The 19,621-nt window shown below is 44.5% G+C and overlaps 1 protein-coding gene across 1 annotated transcript; it reads right to left on the bottom strand.

Annotated features, from left to right (window-relative positions):
• Nucleotides 1-78: 78 nt before the first annotated feature.
• Nucleotides 79-13,942, bottom strand: LOC142198677 (vomeronasal type-2 receptor 26-like). The gene is made up of 8 exons (XM_075269705.1): nucleotides 13,887-13,942; nucleotides 13,620-13,784; nucleotides 9,015-9,306; nucleotides 7,091-7,909; nucleotides 6,233-6,448; nucleotides 4,282-4,405; nucleotides 2,498-3,390; nucleotides 79-147 (listed from the first exon to the last, which is right to left on the bottom strand). Exons 1-8 carry the CDS (start codon nucleotides 13,940-13,942, stop codon nucleotides 79-81), a joined length of 2,634 nt encoding a protein of 877 aa, XP_075125806.1.
• Nucleotides 13,943-19,621: the final 5,679 nt, after the last annotated feature.

Below are 19,621 nucleotides of genomic sequence, written 5' to 3'. Positions count from 1 at the left end.
TCAGTGTGCCCAAATGACCACTAAGACGTAATCACAGGCCTCAGCAGTGACCCCAGGTGCATGAAGTCCCCAAGGAGATCAAGAGACCATCAGATACCGTGAGGAGACCTCACCTCCCCTCGGCCTCCTCTTACTGTACTCTGGGATCTGAAAAGACCAAAGAATATAATAATGTCACTTCCAATTCTAGTCTAACTTGTTCAACCCAAAACAAAATGAATCTTAAACCTGAGCCATCCAATCCCGAAACAAAGCGAATCTTAAACCCGAGCCACCAATCCCGAAACAAAGCGAATCTTAAACCTGAGCCACCCAATTCCGAAACAAAGTGAATTTTAAACCCGAGCCACCAATCCCGAAACAAAGCGAATCTTAAACCCGAGCCACCAATCCCGAAACAAAGCGAATCTTAAACCTGAGCCACCCAATCCCGAAACAAAGCGAATCTTAAACCCGAGCCACCCAATCCCGAAACAAAGTAAATCTTAAACCTGAGCCACCCAATCCCGAAACAAAGTGAATCTTAAACCTGAGCCACCCAATCCCGAAACAAAGTGAATTTTAAACCCGAGCCACCCAATCCCGAAACAAAGCGAATCTTAAACCCGAGCCACCCAATCCCGAAACAAAGCGAATCTTAAACCTGAGCCACCCAATTCCGAAACAAAGTGAATTTTAAACCCGAGCCACCCAATCCCGAAACAAAGCGAATCTTAAACCCGAGCCACCCAATCCCGAAACAAAGTAAATCTTAAACCTGAGCCACCCAATCCCGAAACAAAGTGAATCTTAAACCTGAGCCACCCAATCCCGAAACAAAGTGAATCTTAAACTCGAGCCACCCAATCCCGAAACAAAGTAAATCTTAAACCTGAGCCACCCAATCCCGAAACAAAGTGAATCTTAAACTCGAGCCACCCAATCCCGAAACAATGTCAATCTTAAACTCGAGCCACCCAATCCCGAAACAATGTCAATCTTAAACCCGAACCACCCAATCTCAAAACAAAGTAAATCTTAAACCTGAGCCACCCAATCCTGAAACAAAGTGAATCTTAAACCCAAGCCACCCAATCCCGAAACAAAGTAAATCTTAAACCCAAGCCACCCAATCCCGAAACAAAGTAAATCTTAAACCTGAGCCACCCAATCCCGAAACAAAGTCAATCTTAAACCTGAGCCACCCAATCCTGAAACAAAGTAAATCTTAAACCCGAGCCACCCAATCCTGAAACAAAGTCAATCTTAAACCCGAGCCACCCAATCCCGAAACAAAGTAAATCTTAAACCTGAGCCACCCAATCCCGAAACAAAGTAAATCTTAAACCTGAGCCACCCAATCCCGAAAAACAAAGTGAATCTTAAACTCGAGCCACCCAATCCCAAAACAAAGTAAATCTTAAATTCGAGCCTCCCAATCCCAAAACAAAGTAAATCTTAGGGGGTTCGCCCATCTCTAGTTGTGTATAAACCAGGATCATCTACAGCCCTTAGAATCAGGAATATATAAGACTCCATCAGACTTCGCTTCAGATGAATCCTTCGGGTACAATACTATGGCTTGACTGCAAAATATATTTCCCCAAATTTGAGGACAGAGGTTTAATTTCTTACACAATTGTCTAGGGGAAGGGTCCAGGGTAGTTTGGTGAAACTTGGGCAGGTAAAAGATCTCAGAAATGTTGGTATATTTATGTAAAAACCCCAATTAATTTTTAATTTGTAACTTTTTAATGAGATTTCCTTGTAGCCCTTTCTTTCTAATATGACTTGGTGACATCTCCTATAGGTTCTTCATACTATAGAGGTGTCTCAGTCACCTACACATCATCTTATTTCTATGGTGTGTTCCATTCGCCCCTTCTATGGGGGTTGCTTACTTTACCCTTATTCTGATCTTCCCGGCTCTTCTTCTATTCTCCTTGGCTTTCTCCTCTTTTTCTAGACATTGTTTCTTTCCTTGTTCCTCAGACTCTTTATTCTGCTCCTCTGAGGCTCTGACCCCGTTTATATTTGTTGTCTCACTATCTACAGGGGATATTATCGATGCTTTTATGGTTTCCGCATTACTTTGTGCAGGTCTCTTTTCCCGTATTTTCGCCCTGTATAGATGGACTAGAATATTCTAGTGATAATAACCACATAGACACAGATACTCTTTCTTATATTCGGTTCTTTCCTCTTGATGTTTTTCACACTGATAATACTGAATATTGTTCTCTACTCCTAGTCGTGTACACTTGGTGATTCCTCTAAATCTTACTCCATACTCCTGTCAGGGCTCTGACCTTCTATTTCCAGAATGGAGCTACTGAAGCCTCCGATGGTCAGAACTCTCCACATGCAAAGCAAAGAAAATTACCATTAATTAATCTTACAATCAACCAGTTTGTCAATTCTTTATTTGGTGAGATGTTGTGTTGTTTTGGCTTCATGGGATGTTTGGTGTCCTTAAACAGATTGGAAACTTGGTCAAGCGAGGTTACTTGTTTCTCACCTGTAGTAATTGTGTTCTGGAGTTCAGTTCTGGCCTCCATAGGATAATGAAGCATTTTGGGAAGAATATACACCCTAAAAGTCCCGCACTTGAGGACAATATGGCGAATATCTCCACGGCCACCATGTACTTCCCTCTGGTGCTCAGATACGCCGGGATCATGGCAATCCAGACACTACAGAACACCAGCATGCTGAAGGTGATGTACTTGGCCTCATTGAAACTGTCCGGTAATGTCCGAGCTAAAAAAGCTGTAATAAAACTAACAGAAGCCAAAACCCCCATATAGCCCAGGACAGAGTAGAAGGCCATCACAGAACCTTCATTACACTGCACAATAATCTTCTCCTGATAGGACCATGTGTCCAGCTCTGGGAAGGGGGGCGCTAGACTCAACCAACCCACACAGATTATTACTTGGATGGATGAGCAGAACATCACCAAAGAATTAGACCACTTGCTTCCAATCCAGCGTTTCCAGGAACTTCCTGGCTTGGTGGCTTTGAAAGCAATGCAAACCAAGATGGTTTTGGCCAAGAGACAAGAAACAGCCACTGAGAAGAGGATTCCAAACGAGACCTGACGTAGCATGCAAGTGAGGTTCACTGGATGTCCAAGGAACAAGAAGACACAGAGGAAGCTCAGCATGATGGAGACCAGGAGGAGGAAGCTGAGGTTCCTGTTATTGGCCTTCACGATGGCCGTGTCTTGGTACAATATAAAAGTAATAAGAATCATGAAGGTAAGGAAAGAAAAGACAGAAGAAACCAGAGAAATAACCAGGACTAGTGTGTCATCTGTGTAGGAGAGAAACTCCAGCTGCTTTGGGACACAATGATCCTTCTTCTCACTGGGCCAATCCAGGTCTGGACATTTCATGCAGGTTTCACTGTCTGGTAAATATAAAGATTTGTGAGATATCTCATGAAGGTCAATTGTCAACACAATATATTATTTTTCTGCCAAAAATTAGTCTTTACTGGAATGGGATTGGGAAGATTTTGTTAGAAATAAATGATCAAGAAGATAAACTTAGCTTCATTGGCTTTCCCATTATGGTGAAGCAAGGAACTTCATGATGAGTTTTGTTAGTTGGGGGATGGAGATTGCTTGGGATGTCTCTCTACTCTAGGACCTCCAGATGGAGATTATTTGGAAAGTCTTTTTCCTGTAGGACCTTCAGGAGGAGATTTATTGGGATGTCTCTCTACTCTAGGACCTCCAGATGGAGATTTCTTCGGATATTTTTTTATGGTAGGACCTCCAGATGGAGATTCTTTGAGATGTCTCTCTACTGTAGGACCTCCAGATGGAGATTCTTTGAGTTGTCTCTCTACTGTAGGACCTCCAGATGGAGATTCTTTGAGATGTCTCTCAACTGTAGGACCTCCAGATGGAGATTCTTTGAGATGTCTCTCTACTGTAGGACCTCCAGATGGAGATTGGTTGGGATGTCTTTTTTACTGTAGGATCTCCAGATGGAGATTCCTTGGAAAGTCTCTTTACTGTAGGACCTTCAGATGGAAATTTCTTGTGACATATCTTTACTGTAGGATCTCCAGATGGAGATTCCTTGGAAAGTCTTTTTACTGTAGGACCTCAAGATGGAGATTCCTTGGAAAGTCTTTTTATTGTAGGACCTCCAGATGGAGATTGCTTTAGCTGGACACTTTACTGCAGGTGAATAGTTTAAAAAAAATATCCACTCATGATGCATAAATAATAACACTAATATTTTAGGATTAAAACCTGACGCAGATGAGATAGTTCTAGAATTTTTGTACCGGTATAGTTGGAGATTTCTCCCGGGGAGCAGGTGACACAATCATAGCAGCAGGAATAGATCCTGGACTTGGAGACTTTCCGGGTTCCTGGTGAACAGTTGTCTGAACACTGAGATGTGGGGATCTAGGAAATAGACAACACTGGGAATTTACCATTGCGGCTGCTCCTGGATGATGCATTTGGTGCGTCTTAGTCATGATATTAAATATCGGCTGTGTGACTCCTGGGCATTGTAAAACCCTTGAATGTCTATGCGTCTATTCACATGACTATCTTTATGGCCATCAACACTAACAAAAGAAGAGCGTGGTTTTTTGGACAGTTGTGAAAAGCAGTCTGTCAAAAACTTACATATGAAAAAGCCCATAGAGATTCATGGGCGGCCATTCTAAACATCCATCATACTGCCATTTCTTACCGTCATGTGAATAAAGCCAAAAGGGGTTCTACCATTAAAAACCTTTTTTTTCTCGTTGACACAACGGAATAGCCTTAAGAAAGGCTATTCTTCTCCTACCTTTAGATGTCTTCTCTGCCCCGCCGTTCGGTTAAAATCCCATTTTCACTGGCATGCAAATTAGTTCTCTCACAGCACTGGGGGCGGGCCCAATGCTGCGAGAGAAATCTCCAGTGCTGCCTCCATCTTCTTCTAGGTCTCTGGCCTATGGCGAAGCCAACTGCGCATGCAAGCGGCCATTTTCTTGTGGGCATGCGCAGTCGGCTTTGCCCTAGAAGTTTGAAGCCAACCCCCGGAAGAAGATGGAGGCGGCGCTGGAGAGTTCTCTCATAGCATTGGGGACACCCCCAGTGCTGTTTGAGCGCTGGGGTCCGCCCCCAGTGCTGCAAGAGAACTCATTTGCATACTGGCGAAAAACGGGATTTTAACTGAATGGCGAGGTGGAGAAGACATGGAAAGGTAGGAGAAGAATAGCCTTTCTTTCGAGAAAAAAATGGTTTTTAATGGTAGAATCCCTTTAAAGGTCTTCATGCTTGCCCCAGTTGTCTCCATTCATGGTTTACCTTCTCTTCCACCATATAACATGAACCATCTTAGAGAATTTAGATAATTTTCTGCATTGTATAAGTGGTGTATGGTGGGTAAGGATGGGTGAACCTCTGAAGATTCGTTCCAACTGGTATTCAGACTTGTTCGAACCAGACTTGAAATTATTATACTGAAGGTTTCTTCATATCTAAGAGTACAATAGGAGTAGGCCCAAAAATATACAAAAAGTTTTTAAACAACTATATTTACCTTTTTGGCACTTTGTGGAATCTGTTTCTTCCTCCTGTGACCTTGTGATGTCTCAGAAGAGTGCCAGACCCGGCATGTGTGACTCTTCTCTTACATCACACGTCCAAGGTCAACCATGAGGCATGTAAGTGGTTCTCAAGGGTAACATGGGCATGCTGAGTGTCATGGCACAGAGGTAGAAGACAGAGACCCAAAAAAGGTGTGGGAAAATGAGTATAAATCTTTTTTACTTTTGTCACCTCCCTTGGGCCTCCATCTTTTATGGAGATCCCAGAGAACAATAATTTATCACAAATCATTTTGGGTTGAGTGATCTTTTTAGGTGGGATCGAGATCGGGTTCAAATGAAAAATGATCGGAAATCGGATTTTAAAATCGATCCTGAAAAGTCAAGAGCGGCTCAACCCTAATCACAAATTGTTTGGTTTCAGTAAAAATTTTGGAATATTTGGAATGAATCCGACTCATTGCGAGCTGGTTTGCCAGAACACTAATAGTGGGTTTGAACTTGATCTATGAATGAGTAAAAAAATTAATGGAAATTTTTCCTAGTTGACCTGATGGATGAAATCCTGTACAATTCCCTACATCACGTCACTTAACAATCATTACCACAATTCCAGGGTCAGGGATGTTTTTGGATTTTGTTTTTACCCCAAACCATGTACCAGTTTACCATTTGTTACCCATCTCACCTTGTTGACGCTGTTCTTCCAAAAGATCTTCTCCTTTCTCACATTAAATGTTGGATGAGTTTGTGATGTTCTTGTAGAACCAACATGTTTTATTAGAAGTGTTCCATTCTGTAACCCGAGCCAATTCACAATGGAAAATTGGTTGACAAAATCTCCATTTTCATAGAAGAGACGATTTCCTGCCTCATCTCTCCGGTTTCCCAAATACCAGGGAATCTGTAAGAATGGAAGTGAGTCTGGTTATTCCCAGGAAAACATTCACATAAAGGGTCACTGACAACCCAGATGATGAAATCTCCTAAGACCAATTGTGAAATCAATGGACAATGAAGAAGCTGTTGGGTTGTCCATGTCTATACAGACCTGGCCTACATTACCAGTCCTCAACTTTAGTTACTCCAATTTATTGGCGAAACCCTTAAAAACGGAACAATTTGAAATATTTAGGTCGAATAATTTCAAATGATCCCCCTTGCTGGTGTCTGTGATATTCTCAGATCCATGGGCGTGATTTCAATGAATCACCGACCAAAAGAGGACACGTCTCTGGAGCAATGAGGGCCTTGTCGTTTACCCCTTCTGAGCAATGCCAACACCATTGTTACTCTAAATAACTCATTTAACTAAAATTGTGATATTTTGACAATGGAAGCAACGATTCACACTGCTTGATTCCTGTGACCCCAATCTATCTATCTTCAGGGTTGGGTTGATATGATGGGTTCTAGTGACAGACTCCCTTTAAGACCAGATGGATTTTATTATATCCTGATATGTAAAAGTAGAGCGTTCCAAGTGGGTGGACTTTGTTTTTCCATGACTATATATGCTTTGAGACTTGTCCCTCACAGATCTTACCCGGTGCTTGTTTCTATGAAAAAGACTGATTTTCTTAGTAGACCATCGGTCTGTAGACATGTGAAGATCATGTAGAGCCCGGGCCAATATATACACAGCTTTATACACTTGGTGATAGAGGCCATTACCTTGAAAACTATAAAAATCTGTGACCCGTTCTCTGCCAGTACAGTTATGAAGAGTTACATTATATAAAATTTGATGGTGTTTATTCATTCGAGGATATCTGGATAAACAGTGCAGGTTCACCAACCATATATGAGCCAGTAACTTATCTTCTGGATGACTTATGGTCTGGAAACTTTCATAGAAGCTTCTCATGTCTGGTATCAGCAGAGGAGAAGGTTCAAGAGCCAAACTACCATGAAATGCTTCTCGGTGATGTTCCATAACAAATGTATTTAGAGCAAAAGCAGGCCCGAAGACCAGAGTCTTATCCCGGAGAACATCTCGTACTTCACGTAACCAATCTGCAAGGAGTGGAGTATATGTCCCACACAGGATTATAACCTGGGCTGATGACGTCCTAATCGTCTTCATGGTTCTCCTATCAAAGTCTAAGATGTTGCTTTTCTGATATTTCACTTTAATGGTGTAGGCCACACAGAGTCCATCTATGGTCAGATATTGCGTCAACATCTGAATCTCCTCATTACCGCTGTCATCCTCTGAGGATATAATCCCAACCCACGTCCATCTAAAGAACTTGATCATCTTAGATAGCACCAAATAACTGATCCTGGCACTTTGACTAGTCCGGTAAAAAGTTGGGTAGAAGTTTCGGTTATTTAGACTTGAACTTGTTGCTCCGTAGCTGATCTACAAATACCAATGATATAAAATAATATGTAATCACATGAGCACGATGTCCCCAAATAGTATTTCTGGTTTGGACCAAACCAGGTTGTCTCAACCAAAACTTGCAAAGCCAAGATAGATCTCCCATCACTATCAAGGGAGAAAGGACATACCATGTACAGAAAGCAATAGCTAAATCTTTAGGGGACCAGGAAGAGCTTGGCACTTGGAACAATGTCCATAAACGTCAAATCTGAGGCCAGAGTGAACTAAGGGTCATTATTGTAGAAGACATATCAATTCTGAGTCAGTAACAGAAAGGTCTGAAGACATAAAGGCCATGAATGACATGAATACAATGGGCGTATATTCAAGAAAGTGATATCTACCGACCCTTATGGAGATAAGATTCAGCAGACCCACAAGAGGTTGGCAACAGGTTGTCTAAAGGTGTGTTTTTTTTTTAATTAAACAGTGGAGGTAGGTAAAATTCCCACCTAGATAGATCTTCTAATTGTTTTTATGTAGTTCTATATATGTAGAGCATCCAAGCAAGGTCACGTCACATGCACGTGGCCACTATGATGTGACATCAACATGGATGAAAATTCTAATTTGGTGAGCTTGGTTTTTTAAGACCGAGGAAATGAGGAGCCACTGACCTGTGTAACGTTCACCTTCTGATATATGATCTTTGTTCTCTTGTGTAACTTTTCTTGAATTGAGTTGGACATGAGCCTTGAAAGTGCCAGTCAAAATTAGGGTTGAGCGATCGGGATCGAGAAAGATCAGATCCCGATCGGCGATCAAGCAAATTTCACAATCGCGATCGGCTGGAAAATGATCGGAAATCGGATTTTGAAATCTCAAGATGGGCTCAACCCTAATGTATATATAATAGACAGTTAGGGTTGAGCGATCTGGATCAGGCAAAATCAAATTCCGATCATCGATCAAGCAAATTTCACGATCACGATAGGGATCGGTTGGAAAATGATCGGAAATCGGATTTTAAAATTGATCCTGAAATCTCAAGATCGGCTCAACCCTAGTCAAAATGCAAGTGAGGAACTGACGCTGGTATTGTGGTTCTCCATTGAGACTGAGGTTTTGAGGTTCCACCTACCTGGGAGTATCGGTATATTGCCAGTATCTGGGCCATGGACACTGTCGTCGCTGATCCCTGATCTCCTATAAAACCAGCTACGTTCCTCTGCCCGGTACAGGAATAATTGGGGACGGTCACTCCGGGTCCTGATAATATCTGGAGGACACTTTTCACAGCTTTCTTACTATCAGAGCAGGAGTCATATATGTGATATCCCAGGGAGATATTGGGTAAGATTGTCTGATCTTGGTTTATTTCCTCAATGGCAAAACGGAAAGTGAGAAGATCCTTGTAATACTGAGGTATGGGTCTGTGGAGACAACAGAAAATGTTATATGTGATAGTGTGAGAAAGAAGGTTGGTCCGATACAAAACATAAATATTATACTTTTCCTAGGGAAGATACACATATAGACTTTGGACCAGATGGGTCTAAGCAATGAAACATAATCCACCCAAATCCACATCTCATCGAGCCAACAGAGCAATTTCCAAAGATAAGTGTCACTGGTTTTTCTGATCTTTATCAGGACAGGCTTTAAACATAGGGCAAATAGTTCATCTACACCAGAATCTATGGTTGTGAGGTCCTGGTATGGACACTATGGTAGTAGGACATTCCCGCATTTTAGCCAGAACCTGAAGGCAACTCCATGGGAACGGTGTTAGATGACAATTACTTTGTGTTGTAACTATGGTCATTGAGGGGCAGGGGACATTATGTGAGGGCTACTCGAGGGGACAATAAATTATGTTTTGGTGGTACAACATGAGAAACCTTTAAACGTGGTCCCAACAAAGTGTAAAATTAAGAAACCAAGCAAAGGTACTAAAAAGTTTTTTGCTAAGAGTTTTTGGCATTGACATAGATGGTATAATCATCGACCACGTGATGTTGTAAGAGTAACTAAATGTCAATGTATAATTATTAGGGTTAAGCGTACGGGATTGGAAAAGATCGGATTCAGATAGGCAATCGAGTAAATTTCACGATCGCGATTGGAATTCCGATCCCGATCTTTTCCAGCAGGATCGAGGTCGGAGGTTATCTCAAGATCGGCTCAACCCTAAAAGTGACTTTTCCCATAAAGAAGCATTGACTAGGGTTGAGCGATCGGGATCAGAAAAGACTGGATTCTGATCAGCGAACGAGCAAATTTCACGAACGGGATTGGCTGGAAAATGATCGGAAATCAGATTTTAAAATCGATCCTGAAATCTCAAGATCGGCTCAGCCCTAATAATTATACCATTTGTCAGACAAGAATGACTGTGATTGTAAAGGGATGTTCTCATGGCTGGTTGTTCTGATCATAATTGAATGGAAGAAATTTGGAACAACCAAGACTCTTCCTAGACCTGGCCACCCCACCAAACTTAAGGAGGACCTTGGCAAAAGAGGTGACCAAGAACCCAGTGGTCACTCTGGCCGAGCTTCAAAGATCCTGGTAAAAATTTCTGGAAGGTCAATCATCACTACGGTCCTCCACCAACCAGGGCTTTACGGCAGAGTGGGCAGGAACAAACCTCTCCCCAGTAAAAGACACGTGAAAATCACCGGAGTTTGCAAAATATTAACAAGAATAAAACAAGACCTAGAAGACTCTGTGAGAAGAACAGGATTCTCTGGTCTGATGACACCAAGATTGATCTTTCTGGACTCAATTCTACACATTACGTCATTATGTCTGGAGCAGACCATATAGTGCTCATCACCTACCCAAAGTCACCGCTATGGTGAAACATGGTGGTGGCAATATTGTGTGGTTGAGGAAGTTGGGGTGAGGGTCAGAGTTGTAGGATCGAGTACAGAGAGATTCTTAATGAAGACCTGATCCAGAGCGCTCTGGACCTCAGACTGGGCCAAAGGTTCCCCTTCTAACAGGACAATGACCCTAAGCAGACAACCAAGACAACATAGGAGTTCAATTCTATGAATGTCCACGAGTGACCCAGCCAGAGCCCTGAACCCAATCAAAAATCTCTGACGAAACCTGAAAATGCAAAAAATTCACAAACCCAGGAGTCCCAACCTTGTAGCTTCATATCCAGGAAGACTGAAGGCTGTAATCCCTGCCAAAGCTGCTGCAACCGAGTACCGAATAAAGGCTCGGAATACTTCTGGCAAAATGTTAGTTTTCTGTCTTCAGATTCTCATAATGGGGAATTAAAGGGGTTGTCCAGTTTCTGAGAAATGTTACTGTTTGTACAATGAGAAGTCCTGCAATTTTCCAATGTACTTTCTGTATCGATTCCTTGAGGTTTTCTAGATCTCTGCTTGTTGTGTCCATTCTGCTTAATTCCAGGGGATACAAATCAGTCCATGGTCATGGGATATACGGTCCATGGTCATGTGATGTCATGTGTATCTGTATATCACATGACCATAGACTTATATCACCTAGAATGAAGCAGAATGAACACAAGCAGAAATCTAGAAAACCTCAAGGACTTGATACAGAAAATATATTGGAAAATTCTACAACTTTTTATTATCCTGGGGCCACTTTGACTATTTCTGTGGGCACAACCTGGCACTATTTCTGCATGGCACTCTATGGGAAGTGGATGGCAATGTATCGAATACTGATCTGTAGGATAGACTGTGATATATACAGTCCTATGAAAAAGTTTGGGCACCCCTATTAATCTTAATCATTTTTAGTTCTAAATATTTTGGTGTTTGCAACAGCCATTTCAGTTTGATATATCTAATAACTGATGGACACAGTAATATTTCAGGATTGAAATGAGGTTTATTGTACTAACAGAAAATGTGCAATATGCATTAAACCAAAATTTGACCGGTGCAAAAGTATGGGCACCTCAACAGAAAAGTGACATTAATATTTAGTAGATCCTCCTTTTGCAAAGATAACAGCCTCTAGTCGCTTCCTGTAGCTTTTAATCAGTTCCTGGATGAAGGGATTTTGGACCATTTCTTTCTACAAAACAATTCAAGTTCAGTTAAGTTTGATGGTCACCGAGCATGGACAGCCCTCTCTCAAATGATCTGAAAACAAAGATTGTTCAACATAGTTGTTCAGGGGAAGGATACAAAAAGTTGTCTCAGAGATTTAACCTGTCAGTTTCCACTGTGAGGAACATAGTAAGGAAATGGAAGAGCACAGGGACAGTTCTTGTTAAGCCCAGAAGTGGCAGGCCAAGAAAAATATCAGAAAGGCAGAGAAGAAGAATGGTGAGAACAGTCAAGGACAATCCACAGACACCTCCAAAGAGCTGCAGCATCATCTTGCTGCAGATGGTGTCACTGTGCATCGGTCAACTATACAGCGCACTTTGCACAAATAGAAGCTGTATGGGAGAGTGATGAGAAAGAAGCCGTTTCTGCACGTACGCCACAAATAGAGTTGCCTGAGGTATGAAAAAGCACATTTGGACAAGGCAGCTTCATTTTGGAAACAAAAATTGAGTTGTTTGGTTATAAAAAAAAGGCGTTATGCATGGCGTCCAAAAAGAAACAGCATTCCAAGAAAAACACATGCTACCCACTGTAAAATTTGGTGGAGGTTCCATCATGCTTTGGGGCTGTGTGGCCAATGCCGGCATCGGGAATCTTGTTAAAGTTGAGGGTCGCATGGATTCCACTCAGTATCAGCAGATTCTTGAGAATAATGTTCAAGAATCAGTGACGAAGTTGAAGTTACGCCGGGGATGGATATTTCAGCAAGACAATGATCCAAAACACCGCTCCAAATCCTCAGGCATTCATGCAGAGGAACAATTACAATGTTCTGGAATGGCCATCCCAGTCCCCAGACCTGAATATCATTGAACATCTGTGGGATGATTTGAAGCGGGCTGTCCATGCTCGGCGACCATCTAACTTAACTGAACTTGAATTGTTTGTCCAAAATACCTTTATCCAGGAACTGATTAAAAGCTACAGGAAGCGACTTGAGGCTGTTATCTTTGCAAAAGGAGGATCTACTAAATATTAATGTCACTTTTCTGTTGAGGTGCCCATACTTTTGCACCGGTCAAATTTTGGTTTAATGCATATTGCACATTTTCTGTTAGTACAATAAACCTCATTTCAATCCTGAAATATTACTGTGTCCATCAGTTATTAGATATATCAAACTGAAATGGCTGCTGCAAACACCAAAATATTTAGAACTAAAAATGATTAAGATTAAGAGGGGTGCCCAAACTTTTTCATAGGACTGTATATACAATGAATGCAGCGCTGTTACACACTATCTGCAGCTCTGCGCTCAGTACTTGTAATGTGTCTCCCCCTCCCCCCTACAGATTACAGGATCGGCCTATACACAACAATAGGAATGCTATACGAGACCAAATCTCAGTCCAAACCTCAATGAAAGTTATAATTAGTGTCTGAGCTTGTTCCTCTCCATACAATAGAGCAAGAAGAAAGGAGACACAAAGACCAAGCTGCAAACGGTAACTCTGAATCTCATTCCACTATATCTGCACCAAGATCTGTAGAAAGTGCAGAAGATGTGGACGGACCTGAGATAGTTCAGAAGATGTGGACGGACCTGAGATAGTTCAGAAGATGTGGACGGACCTGAGATAGTTCAGAAGATGTGGACCTCAGAAAGTCCTTAAGGTGTGGACCTCAGACATGACACTTACCTCAAACAAAAGTAATCAGAGGGAAAACCGTCGACCACCAACTGGTTAATAAAATAATTGACGGTGAAAACTCCTCCGATAATGACGTCTCCGTCCTGGAAATATTCGTAGTCCTCAATGGTCCTCACCAGGCGCAGATCACAGGCTGGTGGTGGATTCTGGGACCTACAATGTGTCACGTACAGAACCAGGACAAGGAACAGGACAGTCATAGTGTGTGCTGGGAGAGGAGACTTGTACGTAACACCCCCAGATATGACTGTGTACCCCAATATAACACAGAGCAGGAGCAGGGGGTCATAGAGCGCAGGGTCATGAGACATGGTGTAGAGCAGAGGACAAGGCTGCAGATGTCTGCATCTCCCCCTCCTTATATACAGTACACTACAATACATCTCAATGTGCTCTGGATTTAGACCGGGGCTCAGCTGGTGACTGAAGATGATTAAAATATGACAAACGTCCAAGAGAGAACAATCTACTCCTGTATTATTTACTTCTAAAATTACAGAAGACATTTATACAAGTATACAGCAAGAAATACAAATATGTATATAGCAATGTGGTGAGGATGGAGCCCTAACCGGTCACAGAGGAGCCCGCAGTGGATGGAGTCCGCTCTGCCAAGTCTCCGATAGTCCTCAGGGGCAGATACAGAGAGTGGAGGCCGGAAGGATGGATGATAATGGCTGTAGTATCCCCAGGCACCTCCTGTATTATGTCCCATAGTGGCCCCTGCACACAGTATTATGTCCCATAGTGGCCCCTGCACACAGTATTATCCCCCATAGTGGCCCCTGCACACAGTATTATCCCCCATAGTGGCCCCTGCACATAGTATTATGCCCCATAGTGGCCCCTGCACAGAGTATTATGTCCCATAGTGGCCCCTGCACACAGTATTATGTCCCATAGTGGCCCCTGCACACAGTATTATATCCCACAGTGGCCCCTGCACACCGTATTATGTCCCATAGTGGCCCCTGCACACAGTATTATGTCCCATAGTGGCCCCTGCACACAGTATTATCCCCCATAGTGGCCCCTGCACACAGTATTATGTCCCATAGTGACCCCCGCACACAGTATTATGTCCCATAGTGGCCCCTGCACACAGTATTATGTCCCATAGTGGCCCCTGCACACAGTATTATGTCCCATAGTGGCCCCTGCACACAGTATTATGTCCCATAGTGGCCCCTGCACACAGTATTATGTCCCATAGTGGCCCCTGCACACAGTATTATCCCCCATAGTGGCCCGTGCACACAGTATTATCCCCCATAGTGGCCCCTGCACATAGTATTATGCCCCATAGTGGCCCCTGCACAGAGTATTATGTCCCATAGTGGCCCCTGCACACAGTATTATGTCCCATAGTGGCCCCTGCACACAGTATTATGTCCCATAGTGGCCCCTGCACACAGTATTATCCCCCATAGTGGCCCCTGCACACAGTATTATGTCCCATAGTGACCCCCGCACACAGTATTATGTCCCATAGTGGCCCCTGCACACAGTATTATGTCCCATAGTGGCCCCTGCACACAGTATTATGTCCCATAGTGGCCCCTGCACATAGTATTATACCCCATAGTGTCCCCTGCACACAGTATTATGTCCCATAGTGGCCCCTGCACATAGTATTATACCCCATAGTGTCCCCTGCACACAGTATTATGTCCCATAGTGGCCCCGGCACACAGTATTATGTCCCGTAGTGACCCCTGCACACCGTATTATGTCCCATAGTGGCCCCTGCACACTGTTTTATCCCCCATAGTGACCCCTGCACACAGTATTATGTCCCATAGTGACCCCTGTACACAGTATTATGTCCCATAGTGACCCCTGTACACAGTATTATGTCCCATAGTGACCCCTGTACACAGTATTATGTCCCATAGTGGCCCCTGCACACAGTATTATGTCCCATAGTGACCCCTGTACACAGTATTATGTCCCATAGTGACCCCTGTACACAGTATTATGTCCCATAGTGACCCCTGTACACAGTATTATGTCCCATAGTGACCCCCGCACACAGTATTATGTCCTATAGTGGCCCCTGCATACAGTATTATCCCCCATAGTGGCCCCTGCACATAGTATTATGCCCCATAGTGGCCCCTGCACAGAGTATTATGTCCCATAGTGGCCCCTGCACAGAGTATTATGTCCTATAGTGGCCCCTGCATACAGTATTATCCCCCATAGTGGCCCCTGCACACAGTATTATCCCCCATAGTGGCCCCTGCACACAGTATTATCCCCCATAGTGGCCCCTGCACATAGTATTATGTCCTATAGTGGCCCCTGCATACAGTATTATCCCCCATAGTGGCCCCTGCACATAGTATTATCCCCCATAGTGGCCCCTGCACACAGTATTATCCCCCATAGTGGCCCCTGCACATAGTATTATGCCCCATAGTGGCCCCTGCACAGAGTATTATGTCCCATAGTGGCCCCTGCACACAGTATTATACCCCATAGTGTCCCCTGCACACAGTATTATGTCCCATAGTGGCCCCTGCACACAGTATTATACCCCATAGTGTCCCCTGCACACAGTATTATGTCCCATAGTGGCCCCTGCACACAGTATTATGTCCCATAGTGGCCCCTGCACACAGTATTATGTCCCATAGTGGCCCCTGCACACAGTATTATGTCCCATAGTGGCCCCTGCACACAGTATTATGTCCCATAGTGGCCCCTGCACATAGTATTATACCCCATAGTGTCCCCTGCACACAGTATTATGTCCCATAGTGGCCCCTGCACACAGTATTATTTCCCATAGTGGCCCCGGCACACAGTATTATGTCCCATAGTGACCCCTGCACACCGTATTATGTCCCATAGTGGCCCCTGCACACAGTATTATCCCCCATAGTGATCCCTGCACACAGTATTATGTCCCATAGTGACCCCTGTACACAGTATTATGTCCCATAGTGACCCCTGTACACAGTATTATGTCCCATAGTGACCCCTGTACACAGTATTATGTCCCATAGTGGCCCCTGCACACAGTATTATGTCCCATAGTGGTCCCTGCACACAGTATTATGTCCCATAGTGGCCCCTGCACACAGTATTATCCCCCATAGTGGCCCCTGCACACAGTATTATGTCCCATAGTGGCCCCTGCACACAGTATTATGTCCTATAGTGGCCCCTGCATACAGTATTATGTCCCATAGTGGCCCCTGCACACAGTATTATGTCCCATAGTGGCCCCTGCACACAGTATTATGTCCCATAGTGGCCCCTGCACACCGTATTATGTCCCATAGTGGCCCCTGCACACAGTATTATGTCCCATAGTGGCCCCTGCACACAGTATTATCCCCCATAGTGGCCCCTGCACACAGTATTATGTCCCATAGTGACCCCCGCACACAGTATTATCCCCCATAGTGGCCCCTGCACACAGTATTATCCCCCATAGTGGCCCCTGCACATAGTATTATGTCCTATAGTGGCCCCTGCATACAGTATTATCCCCCATAGTGGCCCCTGCACATAGTATTATCCCCCATAGTGGCCCCTGCACACAGTATTATCCCCCATAGTGGCCCCTGCACATAGTATTATGCCCCATAGTGGCCCCTGCACAGAGTATTATGTCCCATAGTGGCCCCTGCACACAGTATTATACCCCATAGTGTCCCCTGCACACAGTATTATGTCCCATAGTGGCCCCTGCACACAGTATTATACCCCATAGTGTCCCCTGCACACAGTATTATGTCCCATAGTGGCCCCTGCACACAGTATTATGTCCCATAGTGGCCCCTGCACACAGTATTATGTCCCATAGTGGCCCCTGCACACAGTATTATGTCCCATAGTGACCCCTGCACACCGTATTATGTCCCATAGTGGCCCCTGCACACAGTATTATCCCCCATAGTGATCCCTGCACACAGTATTATCCCCCATAGTGACCCCTGTACACAGTATTATGTCCCATAGTGACCCCTGTACACAGTATTATGTCCCATAGTGACCCCTGTACACAGTATTATGTCCCATAGTGGCCCCTGCACACAGTATTATGTCCCATAGTGGTCCCTGCACACAGTATTATGTCCCATAGTGGCCCCTGCACACAGTATTATCCCCCATAGTGGCCCCTGCACACAGTATTATGTCCCATAGTGGCCCCTGCACACAGTATTATGTCCTATAGTGGCCCCTGCATACAGTATTATGTCCCATAGTGGCCCCTGCACACAGTATTATGTCCCATAGTGGCCCCTGCACACAGTATTATGTCCCATAGTGGCCCCTGCACACCGTATTATGTCCCATAGTGGCCCCTGCACACAGTATTATGTCCCATAGTGGCCCCTGCACACAGTATTATCCCCCATAGTGGCCCCTGCACACAGTATTATGTCCCATAGTGACCCCCGCACACAGTATTATGCCCCATAGTGGCCCCTGCACACAGTATTATGTCCCATAGTGGCCCCTGCACACAGTATTATGTCCCATAGTGGCCCCTGCACACAGTATTATGTCCCATAGTGACCCCCGCACACAGTATTATGTCCCATAGTGGCCCCTGCACACAGTATTATGTCCTATAGTGGCCCCTGCACACAGTATTATCCCCCATAGTGGCCCCTGCACACAGTATTATGTCCCATAGTGGCCCCTGCACACAGTATTATGTCCCATAGTGACCCCCGCACACAGTATTATGTCCTATAGTGGCCCCTGCATACAGTATTATCCCCCATAGTGGCCCCTGCACATAGTATTATGCCCCATAGTGGCCCCTGCACAGAGTATTATGTCCCATAGTGGCCCCTGCACAGAGTATTATGTCCTATAGTGGCCCCTGCATACAGTATTATGTCCCATAGTGGCCCCTGCACACAGTATTATGTCCCATAGTGGCCCCTGCACAGAGTATTATGTCCTATAGTGGCCCCTGCATACAGTATTATGTCCCATAGTGACCCCTGCACACAGTATTATCCCCCATAGTGGCCCCTGCACACAGTATTATCCCCCATAGTGGCCCCTGCACACAGTATTATCCCCCATAGTGGCCCCTGCACACAGTATTATCCCCCATAGTGGCCCCTGCACATAGTATTATGTCCTATAGTGGCCCCTGCATACAGTATTATCCCCCATAGTGGCCCCTGCACATAGTATTATCCCCCATAGTGGCCCCTGCACACAGTATTATCCCCCATAGTGGCCCCTGCACATAGTATTATGCCCCATAGTGGCCCCTGCACAGAGTATTATGTCCCATAGTGGCCCCTGCACACAGTATTATACCCCATAGTGTCCCCTGCACACAGTATTATGTCCCATAGTGGCCCCTGCACACAGTATTATACCCCATAGTGTCCCCTGCACACAGTATTATGTCCCATAGTGGCCCCTGCACACAGTATTATGTCCCATAGTGGCCCCTGCACACAGTATTATGTCCCATAGTGGCCCCTGCACACAGTATTATGTCCCATAGTGGCCCCTGCACATAGTATTATACCCCATAGTGTCCCCTGCACACAGTATTATGTCCCATAGTGGCCCCTGCACATAGTATTATACCCCATAGTGTCCCCTGCACACAGTATTATGTCCCATAGTGGCCCCGGCACACAGTATTATGTCCCATAGTGACCCCTGCACACCGTATTATGTCCCATAGTGGCCCCTGCACACTGTATTATCCCCCATAGTGACCCCTGCACACAGTATTATGTCCCATAGTGACCCCTGTACACAGTATTATGTCCCATAGTGGCCCCTGCACACAGTATTATGTCCCATAGTGGTCCCTGCACACAGTATTATGTCCCATAGTGGCCCCTGTACACAGTATTATGTCCCATAGTGACCCCCGCACACAGTATTATGTCCTATAGTGGCCCCTGCATACATTATTATCCCCCATAGTGGCCCCTGCACATAGTATTATGCCCCATAGTGGCCCCTGCACAGAGTATTATGTCCCATAGTGT

This window comes from Leptodactylus fuscus, chromosome 3 (genome assembly GCF_031893055.1).
Source record: "Leptodactylus fuscus isolate aLepFus1 chromosome 3, aLepFus1.hap2, whole genome shotgun sequence".
NCBI lineage: Eukaryota > Metazoa > Chordata > Amphibia > Anura > Leptodactylidae > Leptodactylus > Leptodactylus fuscus.
The sequence above is the reverse complement of the archived record's forward strand: the minus strand, read 5'-3'. Positions and strand labels throughout refer to the sequence as shown.

Coding starts and splice junctions, on each gene's coding strand:
- LOC142198677 (XM_075269705.1), bottom strand. CDS start 13,942: ATGTCTCATGACCCTGCGCTCTATGACCCCCTGCTCCTGCTCTGTGTT. Junction 9,307..13,619: donor TCTGATTACTTTTGTTTGAG/GTAAGTGTCATG, acceptor TTGTCTCCACAG/ACCCATACCTCAGTATTACA. Junction 6,449..7,090: donor TTCATAGAAACAAGCACCGG/GTAAGATCTGTG, acceptor CCATTCTTACAG/ATTCCCTGGTATTTGGGAAA.